This window comes from Melanerpes formicivorus, unplaced genomic scaffold (genome assembly GCF_026170545.1).
Source record: "Melanerpes formicivorus ecotype bairdi unplaced genomic scaffold, bMelFor1.0.p_v2 SCAF_30, whole genome shotgun sequence".
Lineage (NCBI taxonomy): Eukaryota > Metazoa > Chordata > Aves > Piciformes > Picidae > Melanerpes > Melanerpes formicivorus.
In genome coordinates, this window is record NW_027142382.1 from 1,394,909 (window position 1) to 1,422,248 (window position 27,340).

General features: G+C 36.9%; 1 protein-coding gene across 7 annotated transcripts in view; it reads right to left on the reverse strand.

Annotated features, from left to right (window-relative positions):
• DMD (dystrophin) overlaps window positions 1-27,340 on the reverse strand; it is a 1,318,095-nt gene that overhangs the window by 703,347 nt on the left and 587,408 nt on the right. For all 7 annotated transcript variants that reach the window (XM_068155047.1, XM_068155048.1, XM_068155051.1 and 4 more), the window contains 9 exons: window positions 26,096-26,276; window positions 18,834-18,979; window positions 17,689-17,901; window positions 14,012-14,125; window positions 11,930-12,085; window positions 9,888-10,058; window positions 7,457-7,639; window positions 5,779-5,913; window positions 4,398-4,547 (listed from right to left, as the gene is read on the reverse strand). In XM_068155047.1, the coding sequence (XP_068011148.1) occupies window positions 4,398-4,547; window positions 5,779-5,913; window positions 7,457-7,639; window positions 9,888-10,058; window positions 11,930-12,085; window positions 14,012-14,125; window positions 17,689-17,901; window positions 18,834-18,979; window positions 26,096-26,276 (1,449 nt within the window). The remainder of the gene's footprint in view (window positions 1-4,397; window positions 4,548-5,778; window positions 5,914-7,456; window positions 7,640-9,887; window positions 10,059-11,929; window positions 12,086-14,011; window positions 14,126-17,688; window positions 17,902-18,833; window positions 18,980-26,095; window positions 26,277-27,340) is intronic.

A 27,340-nucleotide genomic window follows, 5' to 3' on the forward strand; every position in this document is an offset into this window, starting at 1 on the left:
CACAGAGATGTTCTTCTCTTGAGAGAAGAACAAAACAGAAAAAAATTGACAAATGATGAATGTGTGCTTGTTGAATGAAACAATGAGTAATCTTGAGGGGAGTCCTAAAGAGTCCTAGGAGACAGTCCCCAAGAAGTGAATCTACTGTAAAGCCCATGTGAAGAATAATGTTTTGTGTGTGCATAGGCTCGAGAATATCAAGCTGACATTTCTGAAGTTTGCTGGATAAGATATAAATCACATTTGGTGTTACAGGGGATGATACCAACTAGGATTTTTAGCTTGAAGTTCTTCAGGCAACAGTGGTTTTTTTAGATGCAATATATAGAGTAGTAAGTGAATCAGTCCTTGAAAAGCAAAGATAGGGTATGTGTCGCTTATCAATCAGCCCCAGATGTTCAAAACACACTCAGTCTTTGTTAACCAAAGAAGATAAGGCGTACAATCATAAAGTCATTATCTGCCTTTAAAAATGATTCTCTGTTTCAGTAGCAATGCTGTATTGTCTTGCAGCATCATTCAGTGGTTTGCTCTGCATGCTCTGTTAGTAGTGAATAAATATTTCACATATCAGTTTTGGCCCACATGAGCTTGTTGTCTTTGTAATTACCTGCACAATTATTGAAATAAAGGTGCATAACCATATTTTGATAGTCTATTAGGCTGTCTGAAGTAGAAGTGACCTTGAACACAAGTTGAGTAGTGTTATGTGCCTGCAGTGCATTTTCATGCAAGGAGAGTGCATGCTGTTTGGATTTCAACAGGGCTGCACAAGTAGCACAGTGTCAGGTATCTATGGAAAAAAAAAGACTTCACTGGAAAACTTAATAAAATATTTTGTGATAGAAAATATACAGTAAAGAAGCAGTGTGACTGAGTCACTCCTGACTGAAATAATTTTACTACAGCTTTTATATTCATATACAGATCTCACCATTAATAATTGACTACTAAATATTAGATCAAGCTTTCAAAGCAGGGTGAAGGGGCTTCCCCTTCCTGATTTTGTCTATATTTAAATTAAATTGGAAAACAGTGAATAAATTTCTAAACTTTTTTGCTTATACACTCATCCAAACAGTATCCAGAATTTCACACATCTTCATGCTGTCCTTTCTACACTTAACCTGTTCAGCTTGCATGAATTTTAAATTAATAGTTTATTGTGAAGACTGAACAGTATTCATCCATCATTAAGCAAGACTACTTGAAAGTCCTGTTTTCACACAGTACTCCCCTACATTGGTCAGTTTTAAGACTCAGCTTGACAGGGTGTTGGGCCATCTCATTAAACTACACTATCACCTACAACAGTTGGGTCAGATGATCCTTGAGGTCTCTTCCAACTTAGCATTCTGTGATTCTGTGTGATATATATTCCCAGTTTTCTCCTCCAAGTCAGGAAAAAAAATAATCACAGTATCACAGTACTCCTGGCCAAGCTGTCAGCCCATGGCTTGGACAGCAGCACTCTGAGCTGGGTTAGGAACTGGCTGGATGGTCGAACCCAGAAAGTGGTGGTGAATGGTGCCACATCCAGCTGGCGGCCAGTCACTAGTGGAGTCCCCCAGGGCTCAGTGCTGGGCCCCATCCTCTTTAACATCTTTATTGATGATCTGGATGAGGGCATTGAGTCTATCATCAGTAAATTTGCTGATGACACCAAGCTGGGGACAGGAGTTGATCTGCTGGAGGGTAGAGAGGCTCTGCAGAGAGACCTCAACAGGCTGGACAGATGGGCAGAGTCCAACTGCATGAGATTTAACGCATCCAAGTGCCGGGTTCTGCACATTGGCCACAACAACCCCATGCAGAGCTACAGGCTGGGGTCAGAGTGGCTGGAGAGCAGCCAGGCAGAGAGGGACCTGGGGGTGCTGGTTGATGGTAGGATGAACATGAGCCTGCAGTGTGCCCAGGCAGCCAAGAGGGCCAATGGCATCCTGGCCTGCATTAAGAACAGTGTGGCCAGCAGGAGCAGGGAAGTCATTCTGCCCCTGTACACAGCACTGGTTAGGCCACACCTCGAGTACTGTGTCCAGTTCTGGGCCCCTCAGTTTAGGAAGGATGGTGACTTGCTGGAACGAGTCCAGAGAAGGGCAACGAAGTTAGTGAGGGGCTTGGAACACAAGCCCTATGAGGAGAGGCTGAGGGAGCTGGGGCTGCTTAGCCTGGAGAAGAGGAGACTCAGGGGTGACCTTATTGCTCTCTACAGCTACCTGAAGGGGGGTTGTAAACAGGCAGAGGTTGGTCTCTTCTCCCAGGCAGCCAGAACCAGAACAAGAGGACACAGTCTCAGGCTGCGCCAGGGGAAGTTCAGGCTGGAGGTCAGGAGGAGGTTTTACACAGAGAGAGTGATTGCCCACTGGAATGGACTGCCCGGGGAGGTGGTGGAGTCGCCGTCACTGGAGGTGTTCAGGAGGAGACTTGACAGGGTGCTTGGTTACATGGGTTAGTTGATTAGGTGGTGTTGGGTGATAGGTTGGACGTGATGATCTTGAAGGTCTCTTCCAACCTGGTCTATTCTATTTTATTGTATTATATTGTAGTTTTGTTACTCCTGCTGTTTTCAAGGACAAGTATCACAGTATGACAGTATCACAGTATCACTTAGGTTGGAAAGGACCTCGAGGATCATCGAGTCCAACCTATCAACACACACCCCATGACTAGACCATGGCACCAAGTGCCACGTCCAGTCTCCCCTTGAACGCCTCCAGGGTCGATGACTCAACCAACATCATAGTCATAGTAGATTGTTATCACTCTAACACAGATGCTTTCTGAAAATCTTGATTTGTGCATGATATCAGTCTTTACGTCATTAAAACTGACTGTCTTTGTAGCTCATCTTTGAACAAGTTTTGTTTACAATCATACAGAGTGTCGTTGTGTTCTTCACAGAATCACAGAATCAAGCAGGTTGGAAGAGACCTCCAAGATCATCAAGTCCAAGTGATCAATCACTAGGTCTTTCCTTAATAATTTCTGAACTTAACAAGCACTGATTTAACATCTTCCTTATATTTCTCTTCAGAACTCTAAGGTTTTCCTTATGAACAGTAACAGTCAGTTCAAAAGTTACAATTTCATATATGCATTCAGTTCTCCATGAGTATCTTTTTTGATGCATTTGTACTGAATCCTTCCAGAACTAACTTACCTTGTGACTCTGTCCTGTAAGATTGTTCTACATTTATTTAGTTTGTTCCCATCTTTGTTACTAATGTATTACTAGTAATTGAGATTTTTCCTTAAGTATCCTTTGAATTGTCTTAAAATTACATGGTGAACTCTGTTCATTCCTGTCATTATACACTGCGCACACCCTTTTTTATTATTGTACACACAAATGTATGTTAAATAAACTCCTAGTATTAAAAAAGATATTCAATGTTTCAAAATTATTTACCAACAAAAAAAAAAAAAAAAAGTACTGTCCTGTTAAGTGTGATTTGCCAAAGAGTTAGTAAAACTTTATGGAGTCTGTAGCAAAAAGTGATAATCTATCATATTTAGCTATTGCTAGATTTGAATCCCCTTGTGCTAAATGTGTCTCTTTACAAAAGTGTTATTATTAAATCTTTCATTGATACAAAGAGTTTAATGTATTGTTTAGTAAAGACTATACCTGTAAGACAAAATTGCTCTTACCTTTAATTGTGAAAACAGTTTGCTTCTCACTAAGAGTTTTGACAGGGAAAGCATCACTGAATATGCAACTGAAGGTTAAATGCACTAGATGGCCACTTAAATTCTGCAGCTGTAGGGTTACCTCTTGTACTAGTTTTGGCTAGGATGGAGTTAATTTTCTTCAGTGCAGCCCATATGGTGTTGAGGTTTAAACTGATGATCAAAACAGGATGATAACACCAGGATGTTCAGCCATTACTGAACAGTGCCTGCACGGTGCCAAAACTTTCTCTTTCTCACTCTGCCTCTCCTAGCCAGTAAGCTATGGATGGGCAAGGGTTTGGAAAGGGCCACAATAAGGAGAGCTGACACGAACAGACGACAGAAATATTCTGTACCACACAGAGCAATGTTCAGCAAGGGGGCCTGGGGAGGGGAGTTTTTCCAAAATTGCCATTGCTGGAGTACTGTGCAGGAATTAGTCTCCTGGTGGTGCGTGATTAATTTTGTATCATCTGCCTTTCCCCATTCTTTCTTTCACTTACTAAATTGTCTTTATTTCAAACCATGAGTTCTTTCACTTTTGCCTTTCCTGTTCATTCCATCACACCAGGAGACATGGGGAGTGAGCAAGCAATTATGTACTAACTCACTGGAGTTAATCCATCATGCCTATGGAAACCACTCACTTCTAAAATGTCTTTATTTTTGAACGGTGCTGGGTTGTCAATTGTTTAAAGGGAGGACAAGTCAATCATTAAACATACCTCTTGCTGAAGTTCTTCCCATCGAGTATTGAACTTCTCAAGTTTCTCATTGATCAATTCATCCAAGATTCCCCCATCAGTTAAAGTCTGAGCCAGTTCTCGAATCTGATTGCGATTATCCTCTGGATGTCTCATTAAACGTTCCAAAGACTGAAAGAGAGCCAAAAAGGTAGTTTATTTTCCTTCCTACAAATAAGATTCTACAAACCAATTACAATTTGTCTTAAAATTGTAAGAAGATTCTCATTTCATGCACAATAAATGTAGAGAGAAAAGATTAAAATATCTATGTCCCATATCTTGACAACAAATGTTCTGTGCTACTTATTACTGAAAACAAAGATTTTTTTTTTTTCTCAAGGCAGTAAACTGAGTGCTTGACTTTAACAAAATGCACTATGTCCAATGGATTTGATGCAAGTATTTGTGTACTTAAAAAGTTTGCTTCATGATCTTAATGGATGAAGTTTAATAGCAAAATTGCATTATCTGTTCAATATTTTGTATTTTGATCTACTCAAAGTACTAATTTCTGCAAATGCAGAAAGTGTCACAAATTAAAATTAAGCCATAATAACAGAATTGCAGTGTCAGGGTGAAAGATTGATCTCTCTGAAGATTTCAACATTTTTTTTGGCTGGCTTCAGTGAGGCCATGTGTTAGATTATGTATTTTATTATCACCAAAAACTACCTGTGATGTTGGGCATAACACATTTAATCATAATGACTGTTTCACTTAGGTATTCAAATTCAAAACCTCACTTGTTGAATTAAGTGAGAACATAGGAATTTACAAATGCTTTGCACCTTAGAATCATAAAATTATTAGGGTTGGAATGGAACTCAAGGATCATCTAGTTCCAACCCTCCTGCTATGGGTAGGGCCACCTTACACTACATCAGGTGGCTCAGAGCCACATCCAGCCTGGCCTTAAAAATCTCCAGGCATGAGGCTTCCACCACCTCCCCGGGCAACCTTTTCCAGTGTCTCACCACCCTCATGGGGAAGAACTTCTTCCTAACATCCAATCTGAATTGACTTCTGAATACCTACTTGTAGCTTTGCTCCATTCCCCCTAGTCCTATCACTACCTGACATGTTACAAAGTCTCCCCAGCTTTCTTGTAGGCCCCCTTCAGATACTGGAAGGCCACAATAAGATCTCCATGGTGTTTTCTCTTCTCCAGACTGAACAGCCCCAACTCTCTCAGTCTGTCCTCATAGGAGAGGTGCTCCAGCCCTCTAATCATCCTCATGGCCTGAGGATGGTCAGCACTGCTCATTGTGCAGTGTTGTTTCATAGTTGTTTGTGTTTTACTGCAAAGTGGTTTACTTTGCATTGATCCATGTGCTTTAGTGTTACTTAAGTTGGCACTTACATCTAGAGACTCAGAAATCTCTTCTGCACCTCCTTGGATATTTTCAGTTGCCTTGAGTTTCAGTTCAATCTCATTCAACCACTTATTCTCTGCATCCAAATATGACAATAACTCACACCAACATGCCCATACCTCCTGATGGAAGAAAAAAAAACACAAGCAGCAAACAAGTTTTTTGAGATAATACATGGAGATTGAAAGCTAGCTTTCACTTATTAAAACACTCAAAGCACTGCATGCTTCATCACCAAAACAACATGATTGATATCTGATAGCTATAGTGCTATATAGGGTTTAAATTTTTTTTTTTTTAAGATTTTTTTTGTTTTCTTAATTCTTTTCCCCCTCAGTATTTATATGTTCCAAACACAATACATAATCAAAATATGTTGGGAAAACAGAAAAAAGCCACATTAGATCTCATGGAAAAAAGACTGAAAAAACCCACAACTCGAATCTTCTTTCAGTCATCTTCAACATGAATTATCCACTTCATATGCTCCTTTACATAAAATTTTCTTGTCATAAGATACAAATCATCAGAATGCTTAAAAACTAATGTTAGAAGTTTTTGTCTATTGAAAGATGTAGTTAGGTTGCTTATATATTCTGTATATTCATTACTTAAAGCACAACTTCATGAAATACCTGAAAGCAGAGTTTTCAAGAATTCTGAGAGAAATTTCCAAAGCAATGAATTCTAAACCACATTTAGTGTAATTTATAGGCCATTTAACTGCTAGAGTATGGAACATAATGTTGAGGAGAAAAAAAAATAGGAAAAGAAAATTGAATTCTTGTTCTCCTGAAATTAAATTACTGTCTAATATTTTATTTTGACTGTGCCTGAAGATGCTTAAATGAACAAATAAAAATGGCATTTTATACACAAGCAAAACATTGAGTCTCTCCATAAATCATGTTTTCATTGCTTCTTTTTGTTAGATGTTGAAATAAAATTTTTGAGATGCTTTAGGTCATTTGGAGACCAATTCTCTCTGAGTGCAATTCAAAGGAGATATAGATTATTATCTTTTACTACACACCTAATTTTCCACAGGGAAATTCAGAGGAGATAAATTTTACCCAGGGTATAACTGTCCTGTATGAAGTTAGCTATTGCAGATTAGAATAGAATAGAATAGAATAAACCAGGTTGGAAGAGACCTTCAAGATCATCACGTCCAACCTATCACCCAACACCACCCAATCAACTAACCCATGTAACCAAGCACAACTGCAAAAAATATCATATCTAATTCACAGATTCAGCTTGCCAGCAGAACAATTTCTGAGATACCACCTGTCCAGTTTCAGGAACATTTAACCAAAATTCTTCACCATGGAAGAAAGAAATCCAGAGGAATGATGAAGACACTGTCACCTGGTTGCTACAGATGCCAGATGCCTGGCTTAGTGTTTGGAGAATCCTGCACAGCCACTGCTGTCTCCCACCTAAGAGCCATGTCTGAAGTTTCTCTTTTAATAGGACTCTTCAGCATATATAATTCTCAGAAAGCTTTAGGTATATTACTCTTACCATATGATATTTCCTATATGGGTCATAATATCAGGAGAGCCTTGAGCTACTCATGATCCCATATGATAACACATCTTTGCTTTCTGTCTTACTTTTGCAGTTAGGGTTACAAATACAACATTAGACAAGATACCCAACCTCCAAAGTTTTGCACTTTCCATTCAGTCTGCTGCAGAGTCGCTGGTAGCTGGTAATTAGAACATCAAGTTCCTTCTTCAAAGCCTCATGTGCTGCAGGTGGAGCCTTAGCTATAAAGTTATTCACAGAATCTGTAATAAGCTTCACTTTTACTTCTTTCTGTATGGCTTCCTCCTTTGCTCTCTGGAAAGGAAAGAAAAAAAAAATAAGTGAGAGAGAAAAAAAAGAAAATGTTGTAGTTGTGGTTAAGAGGGAAACTTATTTTTAATAATTCTATTTGAAATCTCTCTGACAGAATACTGTCACAGAGAAAAAACACAAACAATCCCCACATAAACCCCCAGGAGTAATTTAATTCCCAGACTTTCTGACACACTCTTGAATACATCCAAACCCATTTTTGTTTTCTTTTCTTTTTCTTTTTTTTTTTTTTTTGCCAATACACAATACTCAATACAATCTAACATGTCACAACTATTTAGCTTTCTGCAGGACTCAGAAAAGTAAAACATTCCAGTACTTCATTTTAGTCTTCCAAGAAATGCTCCAAATACCTTTGCCATAACATCTCATGAGCCACAAATGATGAAAAAAAAAACCCTGTTAATTGTATGATCAAAAGAAGCAAGACTGGGGGAAAAAAGGAAAATATTTCTAATTTTCCTCTTATTGACACTGCCATTAACCTGCATTTAAAGGGAGTTTATTTTTTCTCAAATGTGTATTTCACACATTTATGAGAGCATTAACATTGATTTTATTCTCTCATTTTCACAGAAAAATCAGTGCCTACACCACCAGCGAATGTTGAAGTAACATGAAGTGAGACCCAAGTGAAAAGAGCATCCTCTGAGACAGAATTTTCTCTTAGACTCAAGGCAGAGAAATTTAACAAAAGACAGACACAAGAACCATAAAGACCTGAGGGACACAGAGAACTACAAATAGATGGTGGATTAAATCCAACAGTTAACAGATCCAGTGTAACTGATCTGGAACCACCAAGCTGACACCTTTTCCCCTGTTTAGCCTACGCAACCACAACTGATCCATTTATCTTCCTCCATCTCGTTAATAACATTGTCATACCTAGCATTGTTCTCTTTGAGTGCTTACAATGAGATGGTCTCTGTGACTGGAGTCACACTACTACTGGAAACATTAAAACCTTGTTCTCAACAACCTTCTTTCTCTATGAGTCTAAGAAGGTCCATGAACCAGAATAAATGGGATCAGGCTGCTATTGCCAGAGACAGTTTACTAGGTGCTGTTGGCTTTCTTCTTCCCTAGCTGCAGGAAGATATAGCTGCAGGATGAAAAAAAGATTCCTGCACCAGATTTTGTCTGTTGTGTGATAGGAGATATTCTCACAAGCCTTCTGGGAAAAGATTATCAGGAGCAGGAGACAAGATGAGTGACAAACAATCTGGCAATCTGCATAGGTTGAGGTGTCACACTCTGCACATACCTCTACTGCAGCTCAGAGTACAGAATATACAGTAGGAAATCCATAATGAAGATTGTGTCTAAAACTATACACTTTATTTTATTATGCAGTGTGATGTATAAATTTCAGTTTTGTTATTTAATTACTAAAAAAAAGAACTGTATCTCTACACTAGAAGTTTATTTTTTATTTTTGACAGTAAGTCAAACTTCTGCCATGTATTTCCATATATTCTGTATATTCTGACTGTCATGAAGTCACTTCTATCAATAAATAAGGAACTCATCAGTTGCATGGTCACATACTCTCATATACTGGCAATAGCGTATAGACAGTGAAGAGTTGGAGAACAAAATGTTGGATAGACTGCTAAGCCCATATAGCCCAACTTCCTGAATACCACAGGCCAATAAAAAATCAACAATGAAATAAAAATCAAGCCTATATGCAGTGTTTGAGCAAAATCATGCTTGAACATGTATCACAACTTAGTGTCTTTGTCCAAAGGCCATATTCATCCCATGGGGAAGAAACAGTAATAGCGACAAAATACAGTGTTTCTAAATTGCTGTAAGTAAACAATAAATCATGCATACTTAGTACATATCAACATGCATCCTTAAATCCTAAATATAGCTATTCCAATATAAAAGGAATACACAAAACTGATTTCACTCTAACAGTTAAGTGCTGCTAACACACAATTCTTAAGAATTATACCTTAAGCAAAAGAATGTTGAAACTATATCAAAATCAAATATTCGATACAGCAAGGAGAAAAAGACAACAATGCTGTATCATGAAAGATTAAATATCTTCCCACATATTCCAAATAGAGATTACTTCAAGCCTCCTACTACTTTAAAATTAAGGCTAACAAGCAGATCTCAAAAGACAGCTTCCTAAAAGAAAGCAGATTTTCTTTACAATGAAAGCTTCAAAAAGAACTTTAAACATAGCTCAAGGAATTAGTTCATCTTTTACCTTCAGTTCCTCAACAGCTTTCTGTAATTCATCAGGGCTTTTATACTCAAAATCTCTTTGCAGATATTCTTCCTCAGCTTGTGTTATCCATTCATGCATCTCTGATAAATCCTTTCTGAGACTCACAGTCTTATCCAAACCACCTTTTAATGCTGCCTTCTTAGCATAGGCCTTTAAGAAAGAAAAGATTACAAGGTACTTGAAGCAAGACTACTGTACAAACTTGACAATATTTTAGCCTGAAATGAACCAAATTAAATCCTGTATTAATATCATTGCTATAATTAAGCAGATGTTAACAAGTAATTAGATAGATATTAATAACAGATAATTGAAAATATATTACATGTATATGCATCCTGAAAATTGCCTCTCCCTCAGCCACAGCACTGTAAGAGAGGGTAATCTCCCACCACTGGGAAAGAGTATTTGAATGCCAGTCATTAGCTCTCAATAGTCACATCAACTTTGTGTACATTAACTCAAACTGACTTTACCAAATCCTTTCAAGAAATCCCTAGAGGCCAAACTTACATTTATATGTATTACTTATGTGTTTAATAGCTCTTACTGATGAAGTTATGTTAGAAATACCCACAGAGAAACAGTAATTTGTGCTGTGTATTGAATGGAACTATTGCAGTAAGATTTTCAGGGAAGTCAGAAAAAACTGTAACAAACTTCTAAAATCATAAGGCATTACTTGAAATTTCTGTGAAACAAGTGCAAAGCACCAGAACAAGACGACAGAGTCTCAAGCTGTGCCAGGGGAAGTTTAGGCTCAAGGTGAAGAGAAAGTTCTTCACTGAGAGAGTCGTTAGCCATTGGAATGGGCAGCCCAGGGAGGTGGTAGAGTAACCATCCCTAGAGGTGTTCAAGAGGGGATTGGACCTGGCACTTGGTGCCATGGTTTAGTCATGAGGTCTGTGGTGACAGGTTGGACTTGATGATCTTTGAGGTCTCTTCCAACCTTGGTGATTCTCAGATATCCAACTTATTAATATTACAAAAAGAAGCAACTAGGTGTCTCTGCCCATGGCAGGGGGTTGGAACTGGATGATCTTTTACGTCCTTTCTAACCCTGACAATTCTATGATTCTGTGAACTAAAAACTCCACATTAGCTGAAGGGGAAAGACAACAAAACTGGATCAACAAAATACTGACTTCAGGGATCAACTTTTTTTGATAACTGTGTCCATCAGAAAAATATTCAGAGGCTATTTATCACATGTAAAGTGAGGAATAATAATTTTAGGAACTGTTAAGCCACCTTAAAAGGTAATAGCTTTACTGTTATGCAAACATAGCTTTAAAAGGTAGCCAACAGAAGAAGCAAGTTAAAAAGAAAACAAAAAAGAAAAAAAAATAAAGTAAAAGTAATAAATATGAAAGACATTTTTTTTTCAAACTGTCATAAAGAATGGGAATCCAAATTCCATCAGTTAAACAACAGTCATTTTTAGCTTGCTTAATCTGTTAAATTATTTATTAAGAATGTCTTAAAATGAAAGAAGGGTCCTTTCCTTTTATGCCCCATTCTCTCACATTCTCAGTGTGATCATTGGAGACTGTAATTTGCACACACGCATTTGTGCATGTACTCTTAATTCCAAGTTATTGAATTCTGAACACTTCACTGCTTTAGTACCTTACTTCATCTGCAGTAATGACATGTGAGTATAGGCACCAAAGAAAATGTCACACTAAATACCGAACTTCATTTTTTGGCAAATGCCTCTATAGCACTTTCAGAAAGCTAGCTTTGCAGGAGCCATAAATTACATTGCTGTTAAGATCTAAGATATTAGTATATAACTTTGTTATAAAATTATTAATATATTGTATTATAATATAAAGAAATCTACTTTACATATATTGCTACATGCTAAATAAAATTCCTAAAACAGAAGTGTAATTAATGTGAACTAAATATGACTAAATTTAGCTTCTCATCTACTGGATGTGCACAGGACAAATTCTACCAAAGTGAAACCTGATTATTAATTTAAAATGAACCAGTCACAGTAGGAGTTTTGATACCTGCTGGCAAATATGTTCCCATTGAACACCAAGGTCCTTTAGTTCTCTCTCTATTCTGGAAGCAAATTCAGGCTCTGCTTCACTCATCATTTTCTTCCCAATCTCATTAACACTGTTCAAACTGGGCTGGATTGTCTGGATATCATTTACTAAAGCCTAAAAAGAAAAAAAAAAATAGCAGAATGTTAGACAAGCAGCATTTTCACACATTTTCAGCTATGCTATCCCTATGAAAATGTGTACATGAGATTCTGACATGTCTTTGGTACAGATCTCAAGTGAAATGGGCACAATTAACAGACTTAACTATGAAAAGAAATAAAACAGATATGAACAACTGTAATGTGGTAAGCTATGTTATATCAGATAAAGTTCATTTCCACAATCTATAGTATGTAAGCTGCAAATTTTATTTACATACTATATATATAAATATATTATACTACATAAATCTATCTCTATCTATTCTCACTTGTGAAAGAGCTTCCCATCATAGTGGGAGCAGTTACTGTCTCAGGGGAGACCTTATTGCTCTCTACAGCTTCCTGAAAGGAGGTTGTAGTGAGGCGAGGGTTGGTCTCTGCTCCCAGCCAACCAGCACCAGAACAAGAGGACACAGTCTCAAGCTGTGCCAGGGGAAGTTTAGACTCGACGTGAGGAAAAAATTCTTCACAGAAAGAGTAATTGGCCAGTGGAATGTGTTGCCCAGGGAGATGGTGGAGTCACCATCCATGGAGGTGTTCAAAAAAGGACTGGATGTGGCACTTGAAGCCATGGTTTAGTTGTCATGACGTATATATATTAGGTAATAGGTTGGACTTGATGATCTCTGAGGTCTTTTCCAACCTGGTTGATTTAATAATTCTATGATAATGTTGGAAAATTATTCATGAAGACATCTTTTTAAGTACAGCAACATAACCCATGGGTTTGTAATTCACTTTGGAACTCCCTTAAAATGATCTCAATGGTGATATTCTGTGGTTATGTCTAGCTATTAGAATCTTATGGTTGAAAATTACTTAAGCTGTGACATAGTCTAAATAGCCACTTCCAACTTTATTTCCTCAGTCCTTCATCAGAGCTGCAGATGTTACTTGGGCTTCCTACACAGTGGAAAAAGCTGGAGGTGCAAATACATAAAAGGTGAAGAAGATTTTGGTAGCTTTATTATATACTTGACAGTAATGGATAATATTTGTGCAAATTATTCATAGCATCAGGTGATAGATTCTAAAGGAGTTACATGTGATTTACTAATTTGCAGAAGTAATACTTGTTCTATACAATTTATAATTTCTTTTGCAATTAAGGGTTAAGACAGAAAGTCTGAGGAGCTCAGTTCTGTAAGATCAATATGTATGCTTCATAATATTTACACATCCTGCCAGAACATTTAGAGACCTCGTAAATTCCACCGAACATACAGACAGGGACTATCATGGATTACAAGATTCACTGCACTTACACACTCTGTTGGGACAGGCAGAAGAATTTGTAAACCCTGTGATGGAAGTATCAATACTTCACGATGCTTTAAAACTCTGCTGGGACAAAATCCTGGAACTTGTATGTTTAGTGGGAAAAAAAGGATATAACTCACAATACCTGCAAGGTCTTTTGGTACAGTCAGAAAAAAATTTGTAAATCATGTGTGAATAAGATATAGAAAAAGATCCTCTGACACACATTTTATAGTTTACAAGAAATAAACATGCAATGTTTGTAAACTCAAAGTAAATAAAAAAATTCTCTGATGAGGCTACTAAATTATTATTTTCTGCAAGTAGCCACTTTGATGTTTTGCTCCTGCTATTCATATGTAACAATACAGTCTAAGCCTCTTCGCTGTATTCAAGTTTTTTAATTAGTTTTGTTTTGTTGGGATTTTTTAAATTATTATTATTTAACAGAATTTTCCTTCAAACCCAGGAAATGCAGGAGGTTCACATACACTGCAGAGGACAACTCCCTTGCAAGAAGAATTTATTTTTAGGAACAGTAATCATTTTTGTAACTTCTGTATAAGCTAGGCTGATTGAGAAGGATCAAGTGATTGTTGAGCAGGCAGGCAATACTCACTGTACATTGCTCAAGTTGCTTTTCCAGTGCTTCTGAATCACCAAGGGCAGGCCACTCTTCCTTCAGAAAAACATCTACTTCAGCCATCCATTTCTTCAGTGTTTTAGTGTCATTCTGTTTATTAAAAAAAAAAATAATTATTGCATCACCCAGAACCTGACTGACAGCAGTGTAATTGATCCTGGCGCTGTGACTAAAATTCATCACAATGTAATTTCAGAATTGTTGAACTGCCTGAAAAATACAAACAGCAAGCAAGAAAAACTATTTTTATCTAGACTGTCATCATCTCTTTAGGCTGCACTCTGACCATTTCTATGGAAGTTTAATGTGTCTACAAGCAGGCAATTTTCTGGCTCTCAAGTTTGTGCCTTCCAGACATTAGATGTGTTTAGGTGCTGCATGCATGCTTATTGGTTCCTGGTATGGTTCAGACTATTCATAGCTGGCAGTTAATTCAGGCTCACCTATGAAATGCTCCTGTGCTTCAATATAAATTTCAGGCTCCTTTGGGAAGTTGCATGCTCTATTGCCCATTTCTCTAGTATAACACAACGCTGCAAAATTCCCTCACCACTCAGAATGAAAAAAATATTTTCTCACTGAAATAGTAATTGAAACATTCACTTCAGAAACTAAAATCACATAATGACTCAATGAGTCATTTCAGAGATTGGCTCTCAGTTACTGTTTCTAACACTAGAAAAAAAAGGTCTTTTCCAACCTGGTTAATCCTCTCCTCTCCTCTCCAAACCTCTCCTCTCCTCTCCCCTCTTCTCCTCTCCTCATTTGCAACCATTAGGCTGCTTTCCATAGTCTTTAATTAACCCTTGCAATTCATATAAAAAAGCTTAACCTCAAATGCTTGAAAAGAAGGAATACTACCAGTCCCAGGCAGCATTCCACAGTTAATCTAATACCTTGAGAGGTGGAATAAGATTTTTTTTCTTTAAGTGCCACTTACAGTTACTCGGAAATGCCACAATTAGGTGAAAATATTAAAATAAAAGTTATAAATGGCAAAAATTTGAGGAGCAAATTATAAAGCATTTTTTGGACAACAGTGAAGTACATGTTGATATTATATGCTGAATGAATAGTTGAATTATATCACAAAAGAAGGATATTTCATTAGAATCAAGACTGTGTCCTAAAATGTGTACAAAAATGCCTTAGCAGCTTCTGTGAGATAAATAACCAATGGGAGCATTTCCCTAATGTACTTGATGTATTTAATAACAACAGGCTACCATGGAAAATGAACTGAATTAATAAAACCAATCATATAGAAATGATCAATACTTCAGAAGGATAAATAAAAACATTGAAGTGTCTACTGTGCATTCCCTTATCAGACAGTAAAAATAGCTCAGAATCATATTTCAAGATGAAACTTTAGTACCATTACAAGAATACTTGAAGTATAATTCATTAATGTTGCAAAATACAGATCTGATGTGATTTACTTAAAAAGAGATCTGTCTCAGATACCAAAGAGGATCGAATGTATGACTTGCATTTTGAATAATCAGACTCTAAATGTGTTTTATTTATCAACATTGATTTAATTATATCCAGTGCTGATGCAATCCATAAATTGCAGCAGCTAAAACTATTTTCTGGAAGAGAAGTCATTCAAGGATCTGAAAAGAGAATGACTTTTATATTAACTGTACTATAGAGACTTCAGCAATAAATATGAAGTCTAAGGCTTGTATGCAACAACAGCTCACACTGTAATGCTTTGAAAATGAATGCTCTACAGAGCACGATCAGGACTTTCTTCTTTTTCGACTAGTGACAGAACCTCTAAACTGCTACCTACAAAATTCAGGTGGGAAAAAAAACCAAAAAGATGAAGGTTGTCACTACTCAAGCAAAGCCTATTGCTTTGTTCTGTGCAGTTACAAGTATTACATTACACCACTGATAAAATCACTTTCCAGTTTTCCTATTAGGTTTATATGGCAAGGTTTTGGTAGCAGGGGCAGCCTCTGTGAGGAGAGGCCATGTGCTACTTTGTGCTGGGCATAGCCAGTTCTAGCTGCTCCAGTGAACCAACTACAGGATACAGATGCCTCTGTGTTGATATAGTTAATAAAGAGGAGATAATGTCAGACAAGCAAAGAAAGAGAGGGGAAAAAAAAAGAAGAAAAATAGTCCTGCAGACACCAAGGTGAGTGAAGGAGGGCAGAGAACAGGTACTCCAACTGCAGATGCAGCCTGTGGTGAAGACCATGGTGACACAGCTTCTCTCCCTGTAGTCCACAAAGATCCATGGTGGAGCAGATATTTACCCTATAGCTAGTGAAGGACCCCAAACTTGAGCAGTTGGATGTGCCCCACAGGATGCTGAAGGTCTTGGATAATCCCACACAGGCACAGATATTTCCTGCAGCACTACAGCCCATGGTGAGGACCTCATGACAGAGCTGGGGAAAAGAGTGAGGAGCAAGGAGCAACAGAGAGCAGCTGGGATGTTGGGCTTCTGGCCAGTGTTATACCACTATACCATTAGACTTGATTTCATGGCCAGCTTCAATCATCAGATACATAGCTGTGGAGTCAAAGTTACGATTTTGACCAATGCCACCTTTCAGCAGCTACATCATAAATGGCATTAGTAAAACGTTTCATGCTTTTTGGTCCATTTTGCCTATCTAAAAACTAATGAAGAGTGATGGATTAATTAGTATTTCTCTTCTCTCAGAAGTTTTTCTTTCCTCTACAAAAGCAGAACTGTAACAATATTTTGACAGAAAATCTATTTCTGCTCAAGCAACTTTATTGAACTAAGCTGAAACTAACAATTACAGTTCTCATTCTATTGTATCATAATTCACAACACAGCACTCATTGTGTGTGATGTTTTACTACCAGTAAAAGAAAACCAAAGACAGAAATATTTCATGTAAATAGAAGAAACAGAGAGAGACAACACTAAGAAGAAACACACTATAAGAACACATGTTTCATTATGGCTGAAAGACCTCAACCTTGCAATACCCATCGTAAGTATGGGGGGTGGGGGGGGGGAGGGGGGGGGAAATACTTTCTCCATTTTTGTGACTGGCTGATCTAAATTCCCCTGAAACCTATATAGCAATAAACCAGGAATATGTTAAAAATGGAACTTAAATAGATATTAAAACTTATCTATGTCATAGGCATCCTCTGAAATGCTGATACATGTAATGTATAAATAGGCATAAATAGGAGATCCTCACAATGACAGGCACAGTGTAAGGTTCCAATACTGCCATTCTATATACCTGAAATTCACACAATTGTTCAAATCATATAGAATTCTGTTTTCTGGCAACTGCTGCCAAGATATTACCATATCAAAACTTGCTTTAACTATGTAAGTGAATCCATGAAAATCTATATGGTCTCACTAATCCAGCTGCATGAAGAAGTAAGCAGAGGAATATTAGTAGTAATTTCATTGAAACCAAAATTAAGTTTTGCTATTGAAACAGCATAGGTAGAAACAGCCACAAAAATCAGAACTGAAAGTAAAATCTTGGATCCACCAAACTCGAGTGACCATTTTGTATGCTGTTTTTTATATTTCACTTTGGAGTTACTTCCTTGATGTGTATATACGCATCCTATGGTAGGCCCACAGCCACGAGCCACCACATAGAAACTGAGGCTGAAAAAGTTTGGTTAACCTGGAATCGCTGGAATTTGGACATAAAATCCTCAAGTTTCTGGCAACGTTCCACCAGCTGTGCTGAGGATTTCTTCCAGCGGCCAAGGATCACTTCAATCTCTGATCGATATCTTTGGCTGACTTCTGCAGGGGCTTTCTTGGACATGTCTTCAACAGTTGTGCTGAGATAGTGCAATCCTTTCTGCTGCTCTTGCAGAGAACTTTGTAGAGCCTATGGATAAGAAGCAAATAGTAGCTGATTCATCTGTCAGGCAATTCTCTTTGTTTCACCAATGTAGGTGAGACTTCTGAGGAAAGGACTGCAAACTGAAAAGTAAGTCACTTCTGCTATAATATACACTGACACATTCGACTGAGCAGTATGGAATTACTTTTCTCACAGAAACTAGAGAGCTGAGAATATAATCAGAGGTGCTTATATTTGTTAATAGAGATGATCCACATACATTTCATTAGTCTGAAATTGGAATTTACTATGACCCTGATGATTAAGCTTCCAAAAGAATTAGGCTATACATGGTGGAAAAGAATAAACTTAGATTGGCCTCTGTGATTTAAAGTTTCTGATAACTTGTGAAAGCTTTTGCAGGACTCATCTGAAATTTGTTGCATCTAAATTTTCTCTTATGTTCTGTTTTTTCTTTCTGCATGTGTATTACTAGTTGCCTCAAACAGCACACTCATTATCCATCCAATAGTTGCACTATATCAAACATTGAAATGCAGGGAAGGTGTGTACCCATGGGCAAAACTTGTTCCACATCTGTGTCTGCTTGTAAATCTGACAAAGATCGCTGCATTTTTGCAAATCACAATCATTTCCATGTCAGCACTAGAAAATGAAATTACCTAAATCTCTTCTTATCTACAAAAGCCATTGCCAAAGGAATATTTTATGGATCATGGGGACGACAAAGGCTTTTCCTTAATATGTTCAATGTCTTATGAAATTAGCTTTAATGGTGAAGAACTCTTTCAATCCTTTAGGAATCAAAGTCCATACCCATTGCCTCATGAAGACCTTGCTTAAATCCCAACAGGTATAAATCATCATCTATAGGTTTCAACAGACTCATATCAACTAAAGGTTCTGTTCCTCTAAACTTTTCATGAGACATTTGTTCCCACAGTCTGACTACTCACCTTGAGCTCCCCAAGTCTCTTCTCCATGATTTCATAATCAGCAACTGCAACCTGAGGTATGGAGAGTTTAGTTTCTGCCTGCTGGATCCACACAAGTACAGAGCTCATTGTCTCTTTGTAGCGTGCAGGAGGCAAACTGTCAAAGGCTGCATTCAATGGGAAATAAAAAGGAAAGAAAAAATAGTTTTGTTCTTCAATATTTGGTTTGTTGACAGAAGATGTTTGATAAAGGACTAAGCCTTATTGAAGTCAATGGCTATATTGGAACAGATTGCAACAGGCCCAGTATATGAAAAGAGCATACAACTCTTCATTATCAACATCAGCATCAGATTTTACCAAAAACTGTAGAAGCAGAAAATATTTGAAGAGTGTTAACATTCAATCTTGTGTTTATACCTCTGTCATTGTATCAGTTGCATGCCATTTGACTCTCTCTGTGTAGGTTACATGACAACTTATGGTGGCAAAGACACCTGGTTCAAATGTGTTTAGAGATAAACAAACAATTCTGCTTAAACCTAAATCTAATTTAAAAAATACAGTGAGAAACAACGTTACCTTTTATGGCCCATGTTTGTGTGTTTAGTTTTTCTGTTCAAGTAAAATGTTCTATTTAAGACATCTGTTAAAAGCTTCAAAAATTAATCTTCTGCATTAAAGCTGTGCTTAGTGTGCTAACATTAGAGCTGCTGTAAATAGGCAACATCTGGATAACACATGAGCAACCCATTAGCAGAGATTCTGCCTCTACTCTCAACAGCAGTTGCTTCTAAACTTACTGAGAGAGAATTAGAGACAAATAGCATGATTGGTACTAATATCACATCATAAAGAAGCATATAAAAGCTCAAAAAAAAAAAAGTCCCACCTATTTGTATCTCCTCTGAATCTAATATCAGAAAGAATTGGAATGAAAAATGATGTAGCTGTCCAAGAAAAAAACAATTTTGAAAATCAACACAGCTGATATTTTTAACTCCAAGCCTGCTAGCTTTTCCATACAACAGTGCTTAGCAGAATGCTCTGCAGACTTCAACTTCACTTCTAAGTTGATCACAAGAATGTTGCTTGAATAGATGAATAAATTGTATTTTCTATTAAGCGTCATAACATACTAAAATCATGGCAATTTAAGATCTCTCTTGTGGAGCACGCACACTATATGGCATATTTTCCTCATAAAAATCTTGACTAGTCTGATTCATTACATGCATCTGGGGATATACAAACGATAGGACTTGGTAACAGGGAAGATGGAAATTTATTCCCTCATGACTCATTTTCTTTACACAGGAAACAAAAGTGATACATTCTTGGAAACAGAAAACAAACATTGTCTATCCCATCAAATAGCACCTTAAATCTTTTTATGGGATTTATATTGCCTTTAACTCATTTAATTTAAACAATTCCCACTTTATAACAGAGCATTCCAAATGAACGAAGATGCAATTTCAACAGCTCAGATATGTTAAAGGGGCATACAACTCTTAATCTTCCATTTCATTTAGAAATATGAAATAGAATTCAGTATTCTGATGAAATGTTCTCCTTTAAATGAAGAACAAATTCAGGATGAAGGCACGACTCCAAACAGCTGCGTAAAAGAACAGCTATTTTCAGCACCAGAGAAAAGTAACTTAGAAGAGTTAAAAACACCAGATTTGCTGATACAGCAAAGTCCATCAGACTGCTTGAAACTCTTACCCTGAAAGTTTACCAATACCAATCATTATAAACCCATCCAAACACTGCAAATATTTTGTCCCATTCTAATTAATTATGTTCTCTATAATTTGAAGGATGAAATAAGAGCTCAAGTAGGATCACAGATGTTGATTTAATCAAGCTAGTGGCTTTCCAATTTGGTTATTAAAAATTCAATTTGAAAAGAAATTTAAGTTCAGTGAAACAGCAGTTTTCCTATTTTACTTTTCCAGATAACTCATAGAGAAATACTACTTTTCACTGCCTTTTTGCCTAGATAGAGTTTTGGGAGCTTGCTGGGTTTGGAGCTTTTTGTGTCTGTGCATATGTATGTTGGTTGGGCTTTTGTCTTTGATTTTTTTTTTCTTGGTTTGTTTATTTTGGGGGGTTTGTTTTGTTTTAAGATAGACAATGTGTCAGCAATTTCATCTATAAAGAAGCATGTTTACATCTCCTTAAGAAGATCCTTAAGAAGAGTCTATGTGACTCGTGATGCCAATGGTGAGAATTCAGTCAAACTCTGACAGTCAGACTCATGTTACCTAATTTTAGCTAAATGATCTAACATTATGGTCTCTCTGTGGGCAGTACATATCTCTACATTGTCCATGCTCATAGCACAAATGCACATTTTTATCCTGGAATTTAGTTTGTGACACTAATGTTTGTAGATTAAAATCCACATAATAAACACAATGCATTAATATGGATCCTGAAATATCACACATTTCATTGATGGTCAAAAAGATATAGCATGTCTGCTAACTAGGTCAATGGCAGAGCTGTAACACAAAATATATCAGAGGGAAAATGAAATGCTATTGAAAAATATCAGCATACAGTTCTCCTCTCATAACAGGAAAATGTCCCTCTTGAGGGGAATGCATTTTGGTATGACCAACATTGAGAACTGACAGGAAAGTACATTTACACTTGCATATTTATTCTAGATTAAGTGCTTCAGTTTGGAAATAGGATGTATAGACAGATATTTGGTTATTTTCAAAGGCAGAAATATTGAACAGTGAAAATAGTTTTCCAATGTTTCGGGGGGGATTTTTGTGATAAGAGTATCCAATCAAAAATCTTTTCCCAAGTTAGAAATGAAATGAGACTAGAATTATCTGAAAAACTATCAAATCACACTATATAGACTACAATGGGTATCTCATACAGTCAGGACAAATCCCACTGTTCATCACATCATTGTGAATGAAGAAAAAAGCCCAAAAAATATATTCTGTGGGATTATTTTAGTGAATACTTACAAATGATGTAGATTGAACTGCATGTATTTCCCATAAAAATCTCCTCAATAGTAACTGCAGTTTAAAATTATGCTGATTTGTTTTATCTTGCAATACAAATACTTGAAGCTATTCTTCAAAGTCTTTATATTGACAACTCCATAAAAAAACCTGTTATTAATTTCTCCCACATCTCTCACCAGAAACTCTTAAAGTGGAACCATAAGGAATCTTTTATATATCATGTAATCAATGTTCTGCAAATTCCTCTAACACTTCCAGTTCTCTCATTTATTAAACTCTTAATACAAGAAAAACTCTTTAGTTCTACAAATTATAAATAACTTTTCATGACAGACTTTTTCCCCATTCCTATGAATTTTCTCTTGCACCAGAAAAGAAGCATAAAGTGATCTTAAGAAACACAAAATTTACAGGGTACTTGCCTAAAACTTTTCTTCTTTAAGCGTGCAATGACTGATTCTAATACCTTTTGTGGCAATTTCACTGTCACTTACAACCCATCTTTAACATACTTAGAGCAAGAAAGCAAGTTAGCAGATCAAATTCTAAGCAAAATCTGGCAAACGGCAGATGAAAACTCAGTGTTCATCATACTCTGTTGGTTAGTGCTGTCTGATGTCTTACAAAATTATGCAGAGTTGCATGAAGTCTATGCATTATGACCCACTTCAAGATACTGTGCTGGTGAAATGATGTACATGCTAAATAACTGGCTAAATATAAAGTCTACAGAATCTCAACAAGCTACAGAATGGAAAAAAATGTTTCTAAAGTCCTTCTCAAAATAAATAGAAGAAACATAATTTGAATGCAGATGAATAATTCATCATTAATAATAATAACAACCACAATTGTGACTTCACCTTTGGGAATTACTGATCCTGCAAAGACAGAAATGGATTTGAAATAAATGCACAGTGCATGACTTCATGAAGCAGAGAGGAATGCAAATAAGTATGGCTTTGCCTTTGTGACCTCTTTTTTTGATAGTCTTAATTTCACCGGAAGAACAGTCTTGCAGTCTTGACAAATTAAGAACATGTGTCTCACTGAATACCACAGCCAGGTAAGAGTTCATCACAGCAAGACTAAAAGTGGAATTCCCTCTACAAAGTTTGGTTTGGTCATAGAGCAACAGGAATGCTGGAATGTATCAGTTGTCACCTGGGAGGTAGCTTGTCACATGCCTGACATTGACAACTCTCACCAAACTGAAGGGGAATGAGAGGCTGACCAGGCCACATTCTAGAAATCTTTCTGACACAGCAGTAGTTAATTTCAGAACAAGTAAATACCATGTTCAATCCCTCGTTCTTCACCAGAACAATTATAATACTAAGAATTTCCTTGGGAAACCACATTATTCATATCTGAATGACTGCCATGATTGTACATTTCACTCCCTTGTCTACATTACTAAAGCACTATCTGAACAATTATTTTTTTCTATATACCAGTATTCTAGCTATTACTCTAAATGTGTACGGGGAGGAAGGAGAGCTGGAATGATGGATACATAATCTTCAAAAGGTTCAAGAACCTATGGGTATACAGACATTCTATAAAGTGAGAAACATGAGGTCATTTGTCTGCTTTATGAGGTTGTGCCTCTTCCACAAAAAACATTGCAAAATAGTGGGGAAAAGCAACAACAAGCACCCCAAAAACAGAGTTTAGAATTGACACTCTTTTTTTCTTTTTTTTTTTTTTTAAATGGAAGTACCAATCAAATCATGGAAAAAATACTTGAGAAAAGCTGACTTAACTTTTAATAGTATTTTATTAAGAAGTCTACTGTGTAGCAAAGAGAAACTACTAAACACTCTTGAGTCCTAAACAAAGCCATCACAACCCCCCCAAAAAAAAAACCCCAAAACCAACCAACCAAAAAAATTTGAGGGAGAGATTCTCATAGAAGTAGAAAAAGTTGGTGGGGGATTTGGGGGGGAACATTCCTTTGTAAACAGAACAGAATAGTTAGAGTCATCCATCAGTAAAAATAATGGAGCAAAAGAACCTAAGAAAAACAAACACCACAAAACCACACAACAAAACCACACAAAAAATATGCAAACCACCATTCATCTACAGAAAATTATTAATCTCAATTCATTTATGCAAATAAAAGATGAAAATAACCTAAAACATTCTCTCAAAATGTCAACATTTTCTACTAAACTGAGGCTAAAATAAAGACATGGTCTTTTCTCCATCTGTTGAATTAAAGAAAAGTAGTAACTGAAGAAGGCAGAAGAAACTTAGACTAAAAGAGTCAAAGTTTCCATACTTCAGCTTTGGAGTTAGTTTTCATATTTTTTGATTCGTAAGACTTTCCTGAAATGAGATTAGACCTAATGCAGCATCCCAAGCATGACTGATCACACCTAGAGCAGAACTGTGAAAGGAAGCTAGCACTTTGGATAAAAGTGTGTATAAAATAGCTAAAGATAAGATATGATTGACATAAAAAAAAAATCTCATTTAAAATATCACTACAGGTATGTACTGTATGGGATAAAACAATCTCATCCTGACAGATGAACTGTTTGAGATAAAGCACCTGTGACGCAGAGCAGCCACATGAAATAATAACCAGGGCTCCATAAAACATTGATTCAGGGAATTGTGTTCTCTAGCAATTTAGGAGACTCTCCCTAGCCTGTTCAATGCTGCCAACTGAGAACAGATGTTTCTGTGAGTGGCCAGGGCACTGGAAGAGCATACTGCAGCAGTATGGAGAGGGAATGAGTAGCTACAGCTTCAGAGAACTTTACCAAAGGCCCCACTTTATGGCACTACAATTCAGCAAGTGCACACTACTCATCTGGTAAGACTAACCAGCTGGTTTCTTTATGAGGTCTCGCTAGAGTAAAATTAGGTGAGGCAAACCCAGCAACGAAGAAATCATAGAGAATCTAATATCTATAGAATTCTCCTGTTGGCAGAAGTGTAATGATTTCAACATACACAAGAGTGTGGCATTAGCAGTTTTAAAATCATATCTATTTTAATATTTAGATTTCAGAGCAATGAATAAATTTACCTTCCTTAATACTACATTTCTACAGCTTATTCTTCCATCACTTGCTATGGCACACTTGGATTTTATTTCTTCAGTGCTCCTGTGCATTACCTCTTCTTTAGTTTGAATGTGTGCATGTGTGAAATAAGCACAGCAGTGCAATGATACAGTGTGGTTAAAAAATATAGCCAAGCTTCTCCATAAAAGAATTTAGAAGAAATGCTAGAAAGATCCACTAGAAGGAGCTAGCACTATATCTAATTTCAAAACATTGCAATCATTTAGATGTATCAATGGTTTAAGGGGTAAATAATCTCTTGTTGTTTAAAACAAACAAACAAAAAACGCCCCCCCCCAAAAAAAAAAAAAAAAAAAACAAACCCAAACCAACAGATATTTATTTTTCAGATCCTTTAACTTCCTAAACAAATACAAAAAATATCAGTGGTCACTGACATACTACAAACTTTAACAAGGAACAAAGACAGCTTTCTATTTCCCCCTTCTGAAAAATGATTGTTATTATAACTATACTGCAAATACTCTTACAACTAGCAGTCATATAGTATGAAAAACTAGATGCTACAAAGTAAGGACTCTCTTTGATGAGCTTTATGGAGTTAAATTTCTGTTTTATAAAAATCTAGAGTGGATTCACTCCTGCAACCAAACTCTCCCTTGTCTCTACTGACAGAGGAAGACAGCCCTGTCTTAAAACCCAAATGAACAAAGACAGTTTTATGCTGCCAAAAATAAAAAAAAAATAAACAAATCACCAAATCTGTCCATAAACACACTAATAAGAAGAGATTTTATGGTAGAACTACATTAAATGTAACCTTTTCTTCTAAATTGTGTGCCTACTATTGTCTTCCTATTAATAATACATATTCTTCACCATGAGGGTGGTGAGACACTGGAACAGGTTGCCCAGGGAGGTGGTAGAAGCCTCATGGCTGGAGGTTTTTAAGGCCAGGCTGGATGTGGCTCTGAGCAACCTGATGTAGTGTGAGGTGTCCCTGCCCATGGCAGGGGAGGTGGAACTAGATGATCCTTGAGGTCCCTTCCAACCCTAACAATTCTATGATATAACACACCTATAATTTCTGAAAGACTAATTCATTTGGGGGGGGCGGGGAGATGTAAATTTTACTACCAGTTTTGCATGACAAAAGCAAATAAGTAGTAGGAAAGCTACATTATATCTGTTTGCTTAGCATGCTAGTCAGGCAAACTGTCTTTTGGTCATGGAGACTTACTGGTCTGTAGCTGCTTTTCTCTGGCACGCATGTCAGCAAGAATTTGCTTGAAATGGCTGGTAAAAGCAGCAAGGTCAGCATCCAGAAACACTGGCCCTTGCTCTTTCTCTTTGAGTGCTTGACTTTGAGACTTTAGCCGTTCAATCTGAGGCTGAAGGGTTGACATTCGAATGATTTCATCCTGCATGTTTGAACAAAAAGAATCATCAAGACAAAGCTGTTCAACAAACTGAATCAATAGTGGCAATTTCAATGCACATTACACAACTTTTTTCTTCCAGCTACATTAGTCACACTAAGAACAGATTCAACATTTTTACCCTTGTCCCCAAAATTATAAAGTATAAAAGGAGATGTGAAGATGGATAGTGTTTCCCAGGTGCCCCACAGTAACACATTACAACTTGAGGATGGGATGGGATGGGACTATTTCAGTTGAACTAGACACAATGTTCATCTAGTCCAACTGCCCGACCACTTCAGGGCTGACCAAATTAAAACACATTGTTAAGGGCATTGTCCAAATGTCTCTTAAAAACTGACAGATTTAGGGCACCAACCACTTCTCTAGGAAGCTTGTTCTGGTATTTGACCACACTCTCAGTAAAGAAAGTATTCATAATTTCTATTCTAAACAACCCATGGGACAGATTTGAGGCATTCTAGCACTGGATCCCAGGGAGAACCTTCCTATCCACTTTCTCTCCTCAAGAAGCTGTAGAGAACAATGAAGCTGTGCTGTTATATCTTCAGGAAAACTTTGTGCACACTGCAACATTTGCAAGTACTAAGTAAAAAGAAATGAGGCAAGTAAGACAAATGCAGTACATAATATATCTACATTAAGAGAAGCTTTCTGCAAGAAACCAGAGAACTCCTCTGAGCACAATGCCAACTTGGAAATGCCTGAAGACAGAAATAATATCAGAGATGTAAATTTGAGATTCAAACACTGTTTTCAGTTTGAGAGCTTCTGGACCCAGATATATCATGAAGTCCTATTTTTTGCAAGTATTTCATGCAATTTAAAATTTGTGACTACTTCTCTATGCATTCCTGTCAAATATTATTAGATTGTAAGTAATCCTCATCCACAGAGAAAGAGAAGCAAATTTCTATGACAATGCAGCAGACAGATGAAAACATTTAACAAGAATAGTAAGTGAATTGGTATGGTCATTTTTGTACAACTACTGCAATTTTTTCATGTGATGGCAGAAAATTTTTCCTCCACTTGACTACACA